Below are 21373 nucleotides of genomic sequence, written 5' to 3'. Positions count from 1 at the left end.
CCAGTCTTCAGAGAGGAGCTAGAATTGGGGAGGGAGAAAAGGGTCCTCCTTTCCTTCCACTCTGTGGTTTTAATCTTAGGTTTTAATCTAAGGCACACTTTTGCGCCCAGAGCTCAGAAACTGCTTGTGCTAATGAAATTCCCTGTCGCAACATGCACTGAGAACAATGGAAGTTTCGAACACTGACAGACACCCTGTCCAATTTCCTATGACTAGTACCATTCAGCTGCTTTTAAACCAATTTCTAAGGAAGCCTGACACTCTAGAGATTGCTAAAGAACTTTAAAATTTCATACACATGTATAGTGAGAGATTACCAGGACAGTGAGAGAAATAAAAGGAAGTGGTGAGCAAAAAGGAGAGAAAAGTCAAGCTTATTTTTTTTTTTAAAAAAAGGAAGTAACATTGCTGATTTTAGGAGCTGCAATTATTCCCATCCCAAACAAAAACTGCTAATGAGGCACTTTAAAGAATGCAGTCTATCACATACGTTTTTCAGATAGAGAAAAAAACATGAAATATTGCTATTCATCACATATTTCAATCCATGCTGATACCATGACAAGTATTTAGAAGTAAGTGGTTGTATGCTGAAGAAAAATGTATTCTTTTTTTCTGCCAGATAATATACTGATTATTTTTTTAAAGGGCACAATCCTATGGACACTGGGAGGGATCTGAGCCCATAAAAATTTCCAGATCTTCCTCTCTGCAGGCAAAGAGAGACTACCTTGTTACAGTTACAGATAGGTAGCCGTGTTGGTCTGCCATAGTCAAAACAAAAAAATTCCTTCCAGTAGCACCTTAAAGACCAACTAAGTTAGTTCTTGGTATGAGCTTTCGTGTGCATGCACACTTACCTGAAGAAGTGTGCATGCACACGAAAGCTCATACCAAGAACTAACTTAGTTGGTCTTTAAGGTGCTACTGGAAGGAATTTTTTTGTTTTACCTTGTTACAATCAATGAAATCACTGATGCTGTTACTCTTCTGCCTTCGGTTCTCTGGCAGCAGGAGTATGTATTTCAAGGGAGTGTCAGGGAAGCAAAGTGTGCTATACTTGATGTCAGGGGACTGCCATCGCAACAGGGGAGGGGGGCAGGAGAATACAGAGTGCCTCCAACGCTGCTGAGGAGCAGCTCCTCATCCAGCAGCAAGGGAAGCCACACCTCCAGTGGAGCAGAGCGGGAAGTGGATAGCCAGGCGAGGGGATGGCTTGAAGATGCGACTGAGAGCCCAAGCGCCTCACCTAGCCCAGCTGGCCAGGAAACAGACATGCCGTTTCCGTCACCCAGCTTGCACAGAGGGGTGAAACGTAAGGAGGGGAGGCGGAGATTTGGGGTGTCTAAGTTCTTATGTTGGGGGAGAAACCAGAAGGGGCCACTCCTGGATTCTGCAAGTGACTGAGATGGACATGAACTTTGGGGTTCTGCACTGTAAATAGTTTGCACCAATAAAACCTGTGAAAGACAGGTCTGAGTCCTGTCTGGTTACTCACGAGCAACCACTTCCAGACCTGACATTTGTCATCAGGGCCATCTTAAGCATATGCGGCACCGGGGTGCAAAGATCCGCTCGGCGCCCCTAGGTTGTCCAAAGTTGTTGACTTTTTTAAGGGAGAGAACCGCCAAAGTTCACCTTTTTTAAAAGAAATAGTTGTTTACCTTTAGAAGGGTTGTGGGGCATATGAAGGTGGGTGCAGGTCCCATGCTGGGGGGGGGGGAGAATGTCGGGTGGCACAGTCGCAGCGCTGTACACCCACTGCCTCCCCCCTGCATGGCAGCTAACTGTTTTGGCCGCATGTGTAGCACGCGTAGTGTGGGTGCTGCGCGACACATCCTGTTGCGTGTGCCAAGCTGAGGGCTACTTTGTTGGCTTTTCCGCTGTCGGTACACGCTCCCAGTGCCGCCCAACGTGAGGTGCCAGCGCAGAACAATGGGGAATGCAAGTGGCAGCGGAGGAAAAATCTCTGGATGGGATCCGCGCACTCCTATTCGTCAGGTTTTGTTGCTGCCGTCGGCGGATCCCGCCCGGAGATGTTTCCTCTGCTGCTGCTTGCATTCCCTGTCGTTCTGCGCTGTCACCCACCTTAGGCAGCTCAGTGTATGGAACAGGATGTGTCATGCAGTGCCCACATTATACGGTGCTCTGGGCATGGTGCCGAAACAGTTAGCCGCCATGTAGCTGGAGCAAGAGCCGACAGCCAAGCAGAGTAGAGCCCGCTGGAGCGCCGCAAGCGGCTTGGTGAGAGTTTGGGGCCGAGCGTTGGAGTCCGGGAAAGAGCCGCCCGCAGCAGAAGACCCCGTGGTGCTCCGACAGGCTCTGCTCTGCTCTGCTCGGCTATTAGCAGCTCTTCCCCGGACTCCAACGCTTGGCCCCGGACTCTCGGCCTGGTGCCCCTAAGAACCCAGCGCCCGGGTGCCGTGCACCCCTAGCGCCAATGGTTAAGACGGCCCTGCTTGACATGTTGCTGGAGTGAGGGAAAACCAATGGGAAGCAAAGTTTTTAAAAGATGAAAGATACAGGGGGAAGGAAAATGCAGATTGCAGATTACACACACACACACACACACACACACACACACACACAAACTTATTTTGCTCCGCTGGCGCAGGCTTGGCAGTTCTTCTACCTTTGCTCCTCCCTACCCAACCGTAGAATTGCTCTGCCTGATTCTTCAGTGGAGATCAAAATAGCTGCTTAGTCGCATTCAAATAGTGAGTGATACAGATGTTCCACTGGGATTGCATTATTATTTTCTTTGAACAACCTTTCTGACATTATTGCAAACTGTTCTTTGTTTTAAAAATTGTCATGCAGCACAGATGAGGAAAGGAGAACAGACGAAATAAAAGGAGGAAGTGGGAATGGAGAAGTGATCAAAACTAATTTCATAGCACCCTGGACCCTGACCATTATCCTGAAGCAAAGCAACTGAAACATGACCAGACCTCTGATATAACTGATTTTTCTGTAGCTTTGCTTGTAAACTTACAAGAGTCCAAATCATAAACAGTGTAACCCTAAGGATGCCTTTTTGGAAGTAAGTTCTGTTGACTTCACTGGGGATTACTACCAAGTAAGTGTACCTAGGAATGCAGCCTTAGTCAATGGTAATATGCTTTTTACCCTCACTGACAGCTACTCTACAGGAAATCATTCACATTCCACAGAAGTGTTCTGCATTTTGATTCACTATTTTCTAAACACCAAACTATTTCTAGAAGTCAGCTGAATGCTTTCCCAGAAACCCTGGAAGTCTCAATGAGTCTGGATTGAAAGAGAATAAGTTACATAAGAGCAATTTCTCTGCCTCCAAAAGCAACGACTTTTGAGTTCGTTGTCATTGTGATAAACCACTTTCTAACTATACAAAGCATAAGATACATGCATAACTCTTTTAAGCCATGCATTCAGAAAATGTAATACTCCTGTTTAAAGAAAATATTAGAACAAAAGGAACAATATGCAAGTTAAAACATAAAACTTATGTATTATTTGCTGTTTTTAAATACAAAAAATGCATTTCACATTTATGGTGCAGAAAAAAATGTTACTACTGCTTTTATTATTATTTTTGCCAATGACAGTATATAGCCACATGTGTTGTGCCAGAGATTTAAAAATCCAATTAACAAAATCCATCACAATGATAAATACATCCAACTTCAATATCTGAAATATTAACTTCTACGACTAAAGCACTTCTGCATGTAAGTTAATTTCATAGTGTCTGTATTCAGCTTCAGCTTTTAATTTTAGAATATCTTACTATATATAGATTTACTAGATTTAGGGTTCAAGTGCAAGGTAACAGTAAATGGCTTGTTTATTCACAGAGAAATGAGACCATAGTATGAATAACGTATTGAGGTTAAAACTTCAAACGAAGCTATTAAAAATGGATGATGGGAAAATGGTTCAGAGTAAGATTCAAGTAAAATCTTCTGGCTTTTTCACAAGTGAAGATGCACTTTACCAATTGCTTTTATTCAGATTTTTTTTTAAAGAACAAAACAAACATTTACAACAGCATAACCATTGCTTATAACAAACTAGCAGCTGAAAGCAAGTTGCACGTCTCAATGGTATGCATCCAATACACAGTTGTATAACAATCAGATTTGCCTTAGTGTTGTGTGGAAAGTAACACAGCAACACTGGGTCAAAAGTTGAAACACTGACTGGCAGTAGAGATTAAAAACATGAATTTCATTCTCTCTTCATTACTGAAGTTCTATGCAAAGGTAAGAGACACCTTGCTTGAACACAATAATGGATTATCTTCCTTTCAGGAATTACAGACAAAGGATTGTATCCACTTCCACAACAGAACTTCACTTTCCTCTCCTCCCCCTACAATCCCATGCTTACCCCCAAAATTTGCTACCAGTCACTCTGATGTCACAATGACATCAGGTGATGGACACATCTCAAAGTGCAGTGCTGAAGCACCTGACAATCAACTAGTTGTTGAGGGCTTTGGAACCTCTGGCCCACAGGCCAGATTTGCCCCACCATATCTTCCCATTTGAGCTGCAGAGTCTTACACAGCAATGATCCGCCTTACCAGGGCAGCTGGGCATGGGTTGGTCAAAACAGCCTTGTGGGCCAAAAGGGAAGCTCTGGTGGGCCAAATCAGTCCCACAAGCAGATACTCACTACACCAGGACAGAGGAACAATTTTAGTCAACGCTGCAGCCACTAAGTCATGAAGCACTGAATGAACATGGGTATTTATGCCAAGAGCTTGCATGTGTGAATGGGATATCACAGGCAACAGCGAATAAAACCCATAGAGCAAGGGGTGCTGGACACCAATTCCCATCAACCCCAGCCAGCACGGCCAAAAGTAAGAGACCATGGGAGTTGGGAGTCCAGTGAAATCTGAAAGGGCATGTAGTTTAAAGCCTACATGTAAAAAACATGCCCCCATTTAGCATAGAGAGAGAGTGAGGGAGTTAATAGTTGCTTTTCTGTGTAAGAATGAACCGTAATGCAAAATGTCTAAGATGAAATACTGTAAATAACAAAGTCATATTTTTGGCTTCCTTCCAGACTGGGATCAGGAAGTTGTCAAGGGCTCTAGGTTTCATGAGAGCCAACTCATAGCTCATCAGTATCATCCACCAAACCCATATGAGAAATCTTGCATTTCTTGTGTGTCCTCTAACTGCTGCTGCAAGGTTAAGCTCACAATTAAACTGCAGTTAAATTTACTGGTTAGCCATTTTATCTTGCACTGCACTGCTGTTTTATTGTTTTGGTAGTTTTGTAATATTTGTAGCAATACCAGCCAGCCAGTGAAGTGTGAGTTACAAGTTTCATAAATAAGCAGACTACTTGAGTTCTGCAACTTGTTCAGCTGCAAATTATGAATATTTAGGACTACCAAACACACACCACAGATATTTACTTCTGCCTAATAACAACCAGCGTACACATCTACAAAATTCCAGACAAAGTTCTTAACAGTCCAATCCCATCCAAAAACCCACTTTGTTCAATGGGATTTGATTCAAGATGACTATAAATGTACCTAGTCTCTAAACCAATACTGTTCTGCAGCGCAAAAAGTATAGATTTTGGATTATGTTTCTAGGTTGCATAAAGACTATGAGTGTCACACTCAGAAGGGGCAACATATTTGATTACAATGGGTCCAAGTATAACTAACGTTGAATAGCATCCTCTGTTCTAGCAACTAGCTAAGATGCATGTTGTTTCAGGAAATACATTTATTTCAGAATAGGAAAACTAATTTAAAGCCATTCTTTTCTTGCAGATTTAAATTACTTTGATTTAATATATTCTACCAATAGATCTCTTCAATGGACTACATTCACACAAGCAACTACCAAGCAACAACTGTGCAATTATTTGTACATTTATGCAAGAACTACCCTGTCTATTTAAACTTAAATTGAAGCCATAATTCGAACCCCTGCCACATCATTTTATGACTCATCTAATCCAAATTAGTTGTTCCCCACCTCCACAGATACAGAAAATTTATTATTCTTATGCATGCAGACTAAAATATTTTTTGGGTTCTGAGTAAACTATTCAACTGCAAGTGACTGCCACAAAGCACTAGCAACTTCTGTTTACATTTCCATCCATTTGTTAAGGCAAACATATACTCAAAACTATTCTTGAAAAGTTTCAGCCGCAGCTTCTTTTAATTGTTTTAGGCAGTGCTTTTTTCTGGAGGTACACAAACCCCTAAACATTTTGTGAATCTAAGTTTGGCCTTATTCAGGGACAGTATTTCAACATGAGTAGGAAAATGAGAGTACCCCTAAACATTTTCTTTTAGGTACTGTGGGAACTCTTCAGAGCAGGGTAAAAATGATTATCTTACTATATAATGTTTTTGTAAGGAAAAAAGTGGTCATGCTGCAAGTCACACGGCAACAGCAGGCAGATTCAGCCAGCAAAGCAGGCAGGCTGAGGGTGTAAGTGGGTTGACCAGCACAGAGAGCAGGCAGGTACCCCAGGAAGACCTTTCCATGCTCCTTGTGTCACCACCCGGCACCCACCCTTTCCTTTGCACCCACAACAGTAGTCTGAATGTGCAAGCAGCCCAGCTGAGCAAGCAGGCAGGTCTTCCCATGCTCCCCACCCTTGCTGCTGCTGCCGCCACCACCCACAATTCACTGAAACCTCCCCACTCCACATCCCCAGATAACTTGCTCCAATCTCAAGATCCCACTGCTACCTGCAGAGAAAAGGGGAGAGAAGAAGAGAACTCTCCTCTTCACCCCGGGCAACCGCACCCTTCATTCTGCCGGTGTCACAGAGCATGGGGAGAAAGACTTTCTCTTCATTCCCCTCTCCTCTGCAAGGGGCAGAGAAGCAGGATCTTGAGATTGGGGTGATCTGTGAAAGGGTGGGGAGGAGAGAGTTTCCAGCAGACTGTGGGGGAGAGGAGAGTTTGGGGCAAACCATGGGAGAGGAAGATTGGGGAATGGGGTGGCAGGTGGGGAGCTGAAGTAGCTGTGAGGGGTCTGGGAGGGCTGAAGGACCTGTGAGGGACAGTGGGGTTGGCAGGGTGGGCAAGCAACACTAGCAGGAGTGGAAGTCCCTAGTAAATAAATTAACATTAAGCAGGACTACCTTACAGAAGTCTGCTCTATGAAATTCAAGGACAAAATGGGGAAAGATTTGCATATCATTTTACAGATGCTCACCTGCTGAATAATCTTGGAGTCTTTCTGTACGTTTTCTTTCGGTGGGACTTTTCCAAACAACTTCCAGCCAGGAGCACTGTGGACAGCAGGTTTGAGTTCCTTTGTCCTTTTAGCAAAGAAGTTCCTGTTAAAAAACGCACAAAGAAGTTTAAAACTGAAGGTGTGTTTGCTGGAGTTGATGTCAATTTCTTAAATATCAAGATTAACAATTAATCACAGCTACTTTCTACAGAGTGGGACACGGGTGGCGCTGTGGGCTAAACCACAGAGCCTAGGACTTGCCAATCAGAAGGTCCGCAGTTCAAATCCCCGCGACGGGGTGAGCTCCCGTTGTTTGGTCCCAGCTCCTGCCAACCTAGCAGTTCAAAAGCATGTCAAAGTGCAAGTAGATAAATAGGTACCGCTCCGGCGGGAAGGTAAACGAAGTTTCCGTGCGCTGCTCTGGTTCGCCAGAAGCGGCTTAGTCATGCTGGCCACATGACCCGGAAGCTGTACACTGGTCCCCCGGCCAATAAAGCGAGATGAGCGCCGCAACCCCAGAGTCGGCCATGACTGGACCTAATGGTCAGGGGTCCCTTTACCTTTTACTTTCTACAGATTGTTTTTTGGGGTGGGGGGGTAAGGAGAGGGAAAGAGACTGCTATGTCAAAACTTATGAAATTAATACTTTTTAAACTTTCCCTTGGTCAGGCCTAGTTAACAGCACAACACTTAGGAGGAGGTAGGTGACTGGGGGCTCCAGGTAAGCTGTGGAGAAGGAGTCAGGACACGACAAGAGAGCATCACATCAACTATCCTGCTCTGCAGCTGCAGCCCACGTCACACCAATGCTACCACGTCAGAGGAGAGAGGTGGGTGGGTGGGTGGCCCAGGCAAGCCATGGAAGAACAAGTCTAAGGGGAGAAGAGTATGGCGTGCTGTAAGGAAAAGGAGTTGGCAAGAAAACTGACCTAAGTCCCATCTCCTAGCCAAGTAATATTGAAGTAAGCCGTTACTCTTACTTTTTGGTCCACGTTTGCAAAATAAAAGAAAGAATGGCCTCCCTGTTAAAGATTTCTGATTTATAGCATCTTGCTGAAAGGAGGCCCTTTATCATTAGAGTGAAGCCTATTATCATTAAACATAAATAGTGATATTTCAGTGTATTTTTCTTTTTGCTTCAAGGTATACATTCTAGCAGAGAAAGGGCTAGGAAGACATGCACAAGTAAAAAACAAGTACCAGTTTGCCTAACCATCTTTAAATAAGAAATACCGTATTTTTGGGACTAGATTCTGAAATCTGATTGTGGTTTCTGTAAGATTTAAAAGTGTGGGCATGGCAGCAAAAATAATCCATGCACAGTGTGGGGGGGGGGGGGGACAGGTTCCAGGGAGAAACAGTAATCTAATGTTTGGCAAGTATTTAGCACTTGTATCGACATGAAATTGAGCTTGTGTAATCAATGTTATATGGTTATGTATCTTTAGTTGGCTACCTGGTTCTGCAAGGAAGCATTTATGCCTGATGAGCAATTTCTCATTCTGTGTGAGCAGCACCAGCCTTCCCCCAAAATGTCTAGGCACGCTTTTTTATAGCAAGAATACAAAGCTGAAAATGAATGAACTGCAGCTAAAATATTATGTTCATTTTTCACATGGTCTGGTCCTTCCCCTGCCCACCCCCCCTAATATTCTTAAGAGGGTCTCTTCTCCAGTCTTCAGAGAGGAGCTAGAATTGGGGAGGCAGAAAGGGGTCCTCCTTTCCTTACACTGCAGTTTTAATCTGAACTCTTAGGCACAGTATTGCGCCCAGAGCTCAGAAACTGCTCATGTTAATGAAATTCCCAGTCACAAAATGCGCCAAGAACAATGGGAGTTTCAAACACTGCTTGCTAGTTATTCACAAGGCTGATGTACAAGTATTAATTTTATGAACTATATTTCCTTTCCAACTGAGAACACAGGGCTGTTCTTCTTGCTTCCTTTTTGTTGGCAAAAAATAGGTAACACATACAGAATAGTAGCATTAGCCTTCCTTCCATAATTTTCTATTGGAAAGTGAAAATACACATTCCAGTTCTGTGGGAGGAGGACGAATGTTGTAATGCAAAGAAGCAACCACAGCAGAGAAGCCTGCCAAGCAAGTCCATCAGAGGAATATCCCTCACGGCAAAAACCCCTAGACAGTGATGGGAAATCTGTCACCTACACAGAATACAAACGATAAACCTTTGTTAAACCATCCAATCTCAGCCTAGCTATACAGTCCATATATTTTGTTCAGGGCTGGAAGAGCTAAAGTTGATGCAACAAATGCTGTTCTGCTCTCATGAACATTTTATATTTGAATGGGCTCCAATGATTAAGTAGTTTTGATTTAGCTATTTTAGTGTCTAATAGTGATTTAACTGGCATTTATACTAGGTAGGAAGAGGTGAACCAAGAAAGCATGGTTTTTTTTCACCATCTATGAAAATGTAGGCACACCTTTGCCATTTCTGTAACATCAAAATACCGTCCTGGCGTTTAAGAAACTTTCAACTAAAGGTATCCTGCTCTAGCAGCCGCAGTGTATAACATTTTAAAATTTTATAAAAAGAATTGCCACTGCATTGGCACATTAGTCACCCAACTAAGCAAGCAAACCCACCCCGCCCCCCAATATTTCAGGTCCAAATAATGCATTTTGTAGCACCTGTAATAGGGTATCGGCACCTATCAAAGTCAACCTGGCCACATAAACAGCAACCAGGTGTGGCATCTCTGCACAGCCTTGGGTGTCAACAGGCCCCTCCCTTTATTTCTCTTGTCACTGGCAGCAGATACGAAGCCAGGGAAGGCGCATGAACATGGGAGGAGGGGGAGGAAAGTGGAAAGGTGAAGAAAGTATGCATAAGCAGCCATTATGGTGCTATATTGCTCTTTCTATGCAGACCAGTACTCCCAGCCGTATCTAAGCTGCCAATCCAGGCACTGGTAAATGGACATAAATCTTGATAGCACAATGGCAACACAAGGCTTATTTTTCCATCTCAGTCGTCACTATCTGCCATGTCCCAAAGCTTCTAAGCCCCACAACACATATTACTTTGCCACTATGCAGATGAGGCAACATGTTAAACCCTAGAGAACACTCTGCAGGGAGAAAAGCTATGGTTTGGTGGGAAAGAATGACATGTCATGGAGGGGTGAATGAATTGTATTCTGTTTTAAGTGACCAACGTATGAAATATTTAATGCTGCTCCTATTGTAAACTTATTACATTCTGTTTTTGTACTGAGTAAGCCATCTTGAGGGGACTATGTTAAAAAAAACACCAACCCACTATTTTATAAATGAACAATCAAAATGTACAGGTTGACAATTTCTGCCACATTTAGGTGTTAGTCCCCAGCACCAGGGAACTGCTTACATGTTTGTCGTTAAGAAATCAGTAGAGCAAGTCACATCTAAATCTAACCTGAGTCTTGGTTCCAAAGGTACAAGTATTATGTCACACACACACACACACACACACACACACACAGAACAAAGTCACCTTTTACACATAATGAAGCTATTTGAACTTTGTTTCACAAAGCTGAAGTAGTTCAGAGTGTTTTATTCTTGCTGTTAACATTGCTTCTGCTCCATCTAATCCAAGGTTATGGTCCAGAATTAACTTCCCACTCACTTGCCCTGGCAAGCACCTGCAAAGAAACCGTAAAAACCGGGCACTTAAAATGTGCATTAACCTAGGTTAGAATAAATGAGTGAAGCTGAATCTGCAGCCGTGGTTGTGGTTCTTTGTTATAATATTAACTAGCAGGACCAGGTGTGCAGAACCTTTGGCCCTCCAGAGGCTGCAGAACTGCAAATCCTATCATCCCTGACTATTGGCCATGGTTGCTAGGGCTGATGGGAACCATAGTTGAGCAACATCTGGAGGGCCACAGATGCCCCACACCTGTAATGGATCAAAGTCAAGAAGAGGAATAAGCAATGTTATATTTAACAAAACACAGCACTAAACTGCCTGAATGTGCAGTTTAAATGTTATTTTTTCCTAGTTCCCTGGCCTAGTTCTCAGGAAAGTGGTAAGGCTATGTCTGAATGAACAGTTTGAGTGTGTGTGTGTGTGTGTGTGTGTGAGAGAGAGAGAGAGAGAGAGAGAGAGAGAGACAGAGACAGAGACAGAGACAGAGACAGACAGACATGGCATATGCTTTTCCATGTAATAAGTTTGTCCTACAAAGAAATCAAGTATGGGGGTGGGGGAGAGACTGTAGCCTAGCCCTCTCCAACATGCTGACTTTCTAGGTAGAGAGAACGACATCATACAGGGGCAAGAGGAGAAAATCTCCAAAGACCACAGCAGTTGGGCATCTTCCGGGCAGCTATTGAAGCTGAAGGATAACCTTCAGGGAAAAAGGAAGAAGATGTAGGGAGTTGAGTCTGCTTTATCTGCTGAATTTCCTTCTCCCTCTGGCACTGATACTCTTTAGGCTTGCCAATTAACTTGAAAAGCCCTGGTCTCTCTGCTCCTGCACCTTTAACAACCATAAATGATTTTTTTTGGGGGGGAGCATGGGTAACATTAATAGGGGGTCATGTTGATTCCCGTGCCCTATGTCACCCAATGAGCAGGTTGTTAGATGTAGAAAAGAAAAAGCAGCTGCCAGCAAGGGTTGGCAATCCTAATTTCACTTAACAGCCTTACAATAGGAATGTTGCAGGTCCATTTGTACCCTCTTAAATGGTGTGTTATTTCTTATTGATGAGGTTATTTCTTCCTCTCTTACTTACTAAGGGCATTTGTACCACGTTCTTCAGTCAGGAAGACTCCTAGAGTGGCTTGCATATACAGTCTGTTTAAATAAGACAGACCCTGCCTGCACTGCAGGCTGACAACCTAAAAGACATAGCATACAAGGGAAAGAGGAAAAAAGCAAACTCAGCTGCCAATTCTTAAAATTTAAAAGTTCTTATAACCAGATGGAAACAGTTCAGGGGCCTTTCAAAAGAGCTGATGGAATGAGTCCTGCTTCTCATCTCACTGAGTTTTCTCATTTTCAAGTTTGCCCCATAAGAGAATTGTCAACACAGCCTTCTCAAAACATAATAAAATGCAATTAACAAAAAAGGGCCACCTGCTTAACAGATGCATTAAGGCAATATGGGTATGCTATCTTGTGGTTAGTTTCAGCCTCATCACTACCTTGGAACTAGACGGCTGTCATTGTCAGAATAGTGGCTCTTACTCCCAGGTTTATCTGTTCACTGAAAGAGACACATGGAGTCTGTCCAACCTAAGCTACCATTCTGCATTACAAGTATCCAACTGGTAACAAATTATTTTATTTCTTTATTTTTAAAAAGATGTATGAACTGCTATTTCACACGAAGAAACAGCAAAGCGGTTTACAATAAAAAATACATAAAACCAAACCAGTGCTTTTTTCTAAAAAAAAATGTTTAGGGGTATTCTCATTTTGACTCAAGAAAATCACCATTTTATAGTTCACATCAGGAAAAATAGAGTAAATGGACAAAAGTACAAAGATTCACAAAATGTTTAGGGGTATGCGTACCCCTGTGTGTCCCCCAGAAAAAAGCACTGCATAAAACCATAGAGTACTTTACCATCACTGGTATTTTACTTTCTATTGTCTAACTCTAAAGGGAAACTTACACTGGTGCTTGTTACATTACTTCTTTAGAACATCAGAGATAAAAGGGAAACACAGGAAGAAGCCTAAAAAGTAGAAACACAGCAGAGAATTCTGTCCCTGCATTCAAACACTATCACCAAGAATTACTTGCAGAGACATTCCGTCAAAGTAAAAAGTGACGAAGAGCTCTTAAGTATGCCCCTAATGCACCTCTAAAGTAATTAAGGTAGAAGCCCTGCCTTTACCAATGCACATCATAAGGAGGCATGGCTGGTTCTTCAGATGCAGTTAAGCTTTATATCACGTTAATAGGCCATCACTGCATCACAAAACAAAATTTTCATACATAATGAACCCATTTTGCTAAATTTTCCATGCTACCCTGAAAAGGAAAGTGGATTCGTCTCCTTAGATATCTGCAATTGTAAGCATGGTATCCAATAGTGTTAAGCAATTTTTATCAGTTTATTCTCCCCACACTCAAGGCTGCCACTTCATCCCCTATACAGTGGTACCTCGGGTTACATACGCTTCAGGTTACGGACTCCGCTAACCCAGAAATATTACCTCGGGTTAAGAACTTTGCTTCAGGATGAGAAAAGAAATTGTGCAGCAGCGGTGCAGCGGCAGCAGGAGGCCCCATTAGCTAAAGCGGTACCTCAGGTTAAGAACAATTTCAAGTTAAGAATGGACCTTCAGAACAAATTAAGTTCTTAACCCAAGGTACCACTGTATCTGCTGCAGCAGGGTGCATGGGGGGGGGGAGAGAGGGAGAGATGGACAGACAAACTGTGGAAGAAGAGTAAATGAGAGGTGAGCATCACAGGAACAATAAATAGTATATGACATCTTCAGACACTCCCATTGTTGCACTACAGTATCAGCTACAGTCCTATACATTGCTTCTACTTAACTGTGCACAGAACTAAAGACACAAATAACTTGCAGATCTAGAGAAACAACTCTCACCAACATGTAACACAGGTGTGGGGAACTTAGATCCAACAGATACCTGTCCCCTAACTCCCATCAACCTCAGTCAGCATGGCCAATGGCCAGGATAAAGGGAGTTGTGGTTAAGTGACATCTGGGGGCCACAGGTTCCCCCCACATCCTTTAAAAGTTACACAGAAAATCAAAGTTAGTTTTAAACTAACTAAGGTTTGCAGAGTTGGGGGGTGGGACGACCCAGGGTGGGGAAAACATTCATAGCTCCTACTATTCGCCCCTACACATAAATTGAATTTCTGGCAGGCCAGGGCATTGTCCAGTTGAAACAAAGGTGAAAAGAATACTGTGACAGTAATTCAGCACACAGGTAAGTACTGCCTCCACATATAGGAAAGAGAAACATTTATACCAGGAGAAAGTTTCATCTATGAGCAATACGAATTTAAATTTCAAAACATTTCATTTCGTCTTTGCTACCAGAACTACACTAACAATGGCAATGTTAGTGTACAATCGCAGGGGACCACCAAGAAAATAAATTGTGGCTTTTTGCCTCTATTTGTGTCATTCTAATTTGTTTTAATTGGAACAGAATTAGATTCCCAAAGAACCACAACTACAAGCTAGAGCACAGTGAAACATGCCACTGCACATTATACTACTTCAACATTCAAGTTTAACAACTTCTCAAGTAGGTTATGTGGAGTACTATCCTCATACAAGCCTGTAATTGAATGTGGAAAACAATTTCTCACCCATTCCATTTAAAGCAGGTAAGACTATTTAGAACACATTTCTGTGTATTTCTCTGTTGTCTTAGAGCACTAATAGATATGTTTTTAAAAAGTGAACAATGGGAAATGAAATATTTTGCATGTTGTACTCAGAAGTTCTACCATGTTCGACAGGGTTTGTTCCCTAGTAGGTGTGTTTAGGATTGAAATCATAGTTACAGATTTCACAGTAATACAGGAAAGGTATAATAGCTAGTATAAGAAAAACATATATTTTATATATTATGATATCTTTGTTTGAAACAGTCTTCATAAGATGTCCAAGAAAGCATACTGTAGCTTTTAACACTTATATTTAGCCATTTCTGCTTTTCTTTACTCGCTGGTCTTTTTTGTTCATAAGCTCAAAATGTCAATGTGCAGCCCTGTGTGATTAATACTGAATGTTCAATAAAAGTATTGAAAAGAAGAAGCTTGATGTCAAATCAGAAAAGTGTAAGCCAATTTAAAAAGTAAAAACACTTGCCCCAATCAGTGCCCACATGGCAGGATACTTTAAGTGCCCCAACAATGATTTTCAGATTTTTAGATATTCAAAATACAATACTTAACCTCTAGAAATCAAAATACAATGTCATTACTGAGACACAGTTGCCCCAAGCTTCTGAGCAAGATTCAATGGCTTTTAAAAATGTCAAATACTGAAATATAACTTATTTCACTGAGTCCTAATTTTAACATCCTAATTGTTATGGGTCTCTGTACCAGGAATCCCAGTGCTTAATTAGTGATAGGGTTGTGGCACAAAGCTCGTGTCCACGGAACCTGAGACCCCTAAGGTTGCTGTAATGCAGTTGCTAGGGAGAATGCTTGAGAGACACTCACCAGTCCAGGGACAGAGAATTATTACCCACTACTAATACAACGCATGGGTCAGAGATAACCAGCTTCCAATACAGATTCCAGAATTCAGACTCAGCAGAGACAGTATTTGGTAGGTTTGTTCCTCTATTTTTAGCTTTAAAACTGACCTAACCAAAGGAATTAACCTAGATATATTGTATCTTCTTTAAAAGTCAGATCACCACTTAGATTTGCAAAATTCAGCAAGTATCAACATAGCTCCACCCATGCACAAGAGGGAGGTATCAAGGGGCTCAGAAAAACCACACGGTTTGCAGAAGTACAAAACCTTAAAAGAAAAAACATGAGGAGGGAACCTCACAAACGGCTCAATAAGGACTAAGCACACTCAATGGCCACAAAATGCTGCCTTGACTATTGAGACGATAGAAAACGGAGGACAGGACAGAATAGAGTGGCTAGAATAATGAAAAGGAGTATTCCACACTACAATTATTTTGTTGCATGTCTCACTTACACAGAAGCACTATCAATGAATCACTTAGTATGCTATAACTCAAGCAAATGTATTCCTATTCTACATCATGCTAGTTGTAAGCTTCTGAACTACCATGTCTCCTCAGAGTTGACCAAAAAGCTCCAAAAGGAATGTGGTTGGTTGGAGGAAGAACAGTGATGCGAGTTTTCCCTGAACATTTTGAACTGAAAGATGCTTCCTATACAAATTAGGGTAATTTGGATACAGTAATTTGCATCAGAGAATTACCCTAGCTGCCAAGCTTGCCTAATATTTATCTGTAGCTATGTCAGTTTCATTCTGTCAGTTTCACAAGCATCAAATCATAAATTTGCTCCATTTTTATGGACTTAAAAAAACAACAACCCACAGCATTTATATTCTACAAACCCTGGCTACAGCTCAAGGTTAGACATGGAGTGCAAGTCTTGGTTCAGGTGACATGTTAAACCAAACGTTTACTTAGCTTGGTGTAGTGCAAAACTGGGGAAGAGCAAAGTGAGTATACACCCCTCGTTGGGTGTCTGGGCGATCTCAGTAAGCCATAGTTTAGTTTACTGTGTCATCTGAACCAAATCAGCATGTGTCACAACCATAAAAAGAAACTGCATAAGAAAATGCATAAGAAAATGCAAAGAGCATTCCACATTGTTCCCGGAGATTCAATGGAAGATAGCATCTCTTCCTGTTCTATGAACAAAGCTTGAAACTACTTGACATCATCACCTATATTTATAAAAAGCATTTTTTAAATTGATGTTTTCCTATTGGAACTCGCCAGACCATGAAAAAATTGTTGAATACAAAATGAGGAATGAGAACAACCAACTTTTGCGATGGCTTTAGAATCTTAAAGACCCAATATTTACACAGACTTTTGGTATCTGAGTAATTTCCCCAATAAATTATCATCATAACTTTACTTATACTCAGGAATGCAATCAGAAAACATCAATGAAGGATACTGAAGGAAGTACTAAAAAACAGATCAGAATAGAGTTTAGGGATAGCAACAGTACAATCCTACAACCACCTGTTAGGAGATAATGGCATCTAGGGAAATGTGTACTAGCACCTTCTTCTACCACACAAAGTTATATTATGAAATGGTGAGCAGTTCAGTTCAGGCAGAGAGGAAAAGTCAAACCAGTAATTAATACTAGAGTAGCTGTTCAAACACATTTGAGGTGTGGTGAGAGCCAAGCCAGAGAGAAACTAGAAAAACTTACCAGTAAATAACAGAATGACATTAATGGTTACCCAACACAAGACCTACACACTATGATGCAGCGTCAGTGTGCAACACTTTCACCAATCCTATCAGGGCAATGACATAACAGTTTGTAATCTGTGGGATATTCAATTGGGCTTGTCCATTCTAGCACCTCCCAGCCCTTTCAGTCATCCTAAGCTTGAGGGAACTAATTTGCACCCCGTCAGATGCCTTACAAGTGTAACACAGAGTCCACAGTATGTGGAAAAGAATAAGGTATCCCTAACATTATTTCACATAACACCAAAATGCTAAAATCAGCATCGAGTATCTGCCATAAACAATCAGTACTAAGACATAGTTTCAATATCCAGGAAGCAAATGAGGCTTTTTGAAAACTGGCAGATGAGAGAACTAAAACCCCTTCGGAGAAATGAATAATTTAAAATGGTATATTACTTGCATTCCACTCAATCCCAATACCCATCAAGTCTTCCATCATTGTGACCAGAGAAACCAGCTATGTATAAAAATGTGTTGATTCTTCAAGTCCAGGCTACAACATAGCCACAAAACCTTACTTTATTCTTGGCTAACAGTTGTTCAACTTGGAACATCTCATTTCTGCTTGCAGAAAAGAAAAAGGAAAAAAAAGAATCAAAGCTGGCTTACAAAGGGAACATTATCTTCCCCATTATCATAAAAATAATAAAGTTAAGTTTTGAAATTCACATGAAGTAAAGATTAATAAGGGGAAATAATCAATTGTTATACAGCAAAATATACACAAGGCAGGAAGTCATTAGAATTCCATTAGCATTTTAACTAGACAAAATAAGCATTGCTCCCAGTGCCTACTCAACTGTTCTTGGATAGTCACTCCAGAAAATTGCAAAGGCACTAGACAAACCCAATCAAATATGTGCTAGTTATTTGGGCAAAATATTCCTGCACTGCAGGGGGCTGGAATAGATGACCCTTGTGATCCCCCCCAGCTCTTGTGATTCTATGATTCTGTTTATCAAGGTATGTCATGTAAAGATGCCACAAAGAGTAGTGTACACTTGGGCAAGTACATGATACATTCCTCTTTTGTGACACCTGAGAACAATATTTTACTAAAGAGCAATATATAAATGTTTGTACAGTATCACTATGCTGAACTGTTTCCCTTTCTCTTCTAACTAAACAACTATTTAATCAAACATAGGAGAAAAGATGCAACAAGAGGCAGCTTTAGTATTCAATATGATATGTGTAGTAAAGCAAACAACTTGAGACTCAACTATTTAGCAGGACATCTTACACAGAACGCTATCACAATTTCTTGTTGACATGGTAGTCTTCAGTTCAGAAAATAGATTAGTGACGCTGAAAAGCATAAAATGCTACTGCATGCTTAGTCAAATAGATTCAATTGAGTAGAGACAAAAGCATCATAGAAAACGTCATCCTTCATGTATAAGCATTAAATAAGATACCAAAAAAAAGTTTTTTATTACTGCATCATTACATTCATACCTCACCTTTCCTCCAAAGAGTTCAAGGTGGCATAAACAGTTCTCCCATTTCTCCATTTTATCCTCATCAAGCATGCAGGGTAGGTTAGGCTGAGATGTGGTGACTGGCCCAAGGTCACCCAGTGAGCAGAGGTCACTAAGTGAACAGGGATTTGAACCTGGGTCTCCCCCTTCCTCGTCTAACACTCTAACCACTATGCCAGACTGACCACAGTTTGGATTTAGGCTACCCATGAGCTCAGTAATACAAGGGCAAATTCTCTATGAAGGTTCTTTACACACCCACACCCTCATCTTTAAAACCTTCTCATCAAAAACAGGTCCATCACAAAGGGTGCTTAAGCATACCTTGGCCACTGCTACTTTCCTCTTCCAAGAGAGTTATCACAACCGTTTTAACTTTTAAAAAGGAGTTCTTGTTGCAGATCAGCTTCATAAGACTTAACGATATACCAAGCTACAATTATACTAGCCAGGGGAAGGGGGTGGGCAAAAAAGCACACCTGGGAGAGTGCACTGCAGGTAGTGGATCTGAAGGGATACAGAGTCAAGACACCTTGACCGTAATGGCCACAACTCTCAAGCAAGAGGTTTAAGGTTTAAAATGACAGCTCCGGCACCGTTTCAAAGCATGCTTCCAGAGCGGGTGGGGAGGGGGATTCCGGCTGGTTTTCTCTGCTATTAAGTTACAAGGTTACGCTCTCCTCCCGCATGCGGCAACCCCTTTTCCCCGCAGGAGTCCCGGGGAGCGGCCGCTTGAGTCACTCACCTCGTGAAGAATTCGGCGAAGCTGGAGGTGGCGAGGCCTCCCAGCCGCTTCGCCCGGTCCCCTTGCTCGGAGCCGCCGGCGGCGGCAGCTGCATTGGCGCCGGAGGCGAGGGCGGGCGGCGGCGGCTGCTGCGGCTGCAAATGCTCCGGGGCGCTGCGTCGGCGGCTCACCTCGAAGGTGTTGCGGGAGTTGAGGTTGATGTCCATGAAAGCCAGCGAGGGCAGGCACGGGAGAGCCCTCGCCGACGGGGAGGCCAGGCTCTCCGCCTCCTCGGAAGCCGGAGAAGGGCTCCCTGAAGCGGACGACGACGAGGAGGGCGGCGAGGGAGACATGGCCGGGGCGGCGGCGGCGAGGCCGCAGCTCTTCAGCGACAGAGGCGGCGGCGGCGGCTCCTCCTCGAGAGCAACCGCGCTCTGGGCCACCGGCAGGAAAAAGGCGCAGCCGCCGTTGTGGAGCGTCGTGCTTTGCGAAGCCGGCGGCTCCGAGGGGCTCGACGTGCCCCCCTGAGGAGGCGGCGGCGGCGGCGACAGGAGGAAGCCGGCGTCCCCGTTGGTCATCCTCCCTGCGCCGCAGGCGTCCCCGTTGGGCGGCCTCTTGCCGGCCAGGTAGCAGCGCAGCCGGGCCCCGGGGCCCTCTCGGCTGCCGTCCGCTTCCGCGTCGTCGTCGTCGCCGCTGCCGCCCTTCGCCTCCTCCTCCGGCGACGCCGCCTCCTCCTTCTCCCGGCCCGAGGGAAGCAAGGATGCGCCGCCCTGAGCTCCGGCATCCTCCGGCCCAACCATTTGCCGACGCAGAACCCCCGGGGAGCCAGCGGCGCGGCTGGGAGCGGGGAAGGGGAGCGGGGAAGGGCAGGGGGAGGAGGAGGAGGCGGCCCGGCCCCTCACGGTGGCGCACAGGGACCGACGGGGCGGGGCGCCGGCGGCTGCTGCTGCTGCTGCGCTCCTCGGCTCCACCAGCCGGTCCCGCTCAACGCAGCCGACTACGGTGATGGTGGCGGCAGGAGCGGCCTAAGGGGGCCCGGCTCGCGCAGGCGCACGGGGGCCTCTCGGCGGTCATCGCCGCCGACCATAGAGACGACGTTGCTGGCGCGGAAGTGGCGCCTTGTAAACATCCGGCCCTCTGACGCCCATGGCGGGCCGATGGAAGGCTCGCAGGTTTACCGTATATCATCTAAGGCTCCCGCCTATAACAAAGGGCGGTACGGTATTGTTACATATCCCTCTTGGTAACCAGCCCGTTGGGGCAGCTCAGCCAGCCTTGCGCTGTTTCCCGTATTCCACTCGCAGTGCGCGTGTGTAGCCGGGAAGGGACACACACCTCTGACATTTTTTTTTCCGGTATCCCGGGTGACAGGCAAGGTGTCAGCTGCTTCTTAGTCTCCCTCTGCAGAGTTCATTATCCAGCCACCGGAGCCCATTGATTACGGCGTCAGGTATCACGTGCTACGGTATGGGGCTGGATCCAGACCCAGGTTGGCTGAGCTTCAGCTGCCCTCGTAACCCTGCTTAACTCAAGAGGACTTGCTTCTGAGTACAAGCACGGGTAGTTCCCACCCGTGGAGTTTAAGAAATTACTAACTTGCTCCACTAAGTTCCCGTGTAGCCTCACCTCAACTAAAAGTGCAAACCAGTGCTTGGAAGTACTGCGTGTTCGTAGAACACAGGAATGCCTGTAAATGATTGCAGGCTTCGTCTGCATCCAGCCCAAGACACGTGTTCAAGCGTCTCCTGCTAGCATCAAAAGAACTTTGTCTATGTAGGCAGTGACATGGTAAAATGCACTGTACCAGAACTCAAGTTGGGGTTACAATTTCTGGATGCCCCCAGCCACCCTGTGTAATGAAATCCCCTGCAGTTAGAAACCAAAACTCTTATCGTAAGGATAAATAAAGGTTCTAGCATAACCCTCTCCCTGCCTGTCTGGTTTTCTGCTTACAGGGAATGTTTTGTTTTACACTGGAAGGAATCAAAACATGAATCCTC

At 43.8% G+C, this 21373-nt stretch overlaps 1 protein-coding gene across 4 annotated transcripts in view; it reads right to left on the bottom strand.

Annotated features, from left to right (window-relative positions):
• The window catches only part of TBC1D12 (TBC1 domain family member 12), a 45386-nt gene extending 24379 nt beyond the window's left edge, over positions 1-21007 (bottom strand). For 2 of the 4 annotated variants that reach the window (XR_014564864.1, XR_014564865.1), the window contains exons 1-2: positions 19395-21007; positions 7194-7317 (exon numbers count right to left, since the gene is read on the bottom strand). Coding sequence is in view for 2 of the 4 variants with exons in the window: in XM_083740882.1 (XP_083597008.1) it covers positions 7194-7317; positions 19395-20173 (903 nt within the window). In the remaining 2 variants the exon portion in view is untranslated. The remainder of the gene's footprint in view (positions 1-7193; positions 7318-19394) is intronic. The other 2 variants (XM_083740882.1, XM_083740881.1) reach the window with 2 other exon arrangements.
• Between the last annotated feature and the right edge of the window lie 366 nt (positions 21008-21373).

Source organism: Podarcis gaigeae (assembly GCF_964106915.1).
Source record: "Podarcis gaigeae genome assembly, chromosome: 5".
Classification (NCBI taxonomy): domain Eukaryota; kingdom Metazoa; phylum Chordata; class Lepidosauria; order Squamata; family Lacertidae; genus Podarcis; species Podarcis gaigeae.
This window is presented reverse-complemented; position numbering and strand designations above follow the sequence as displayed.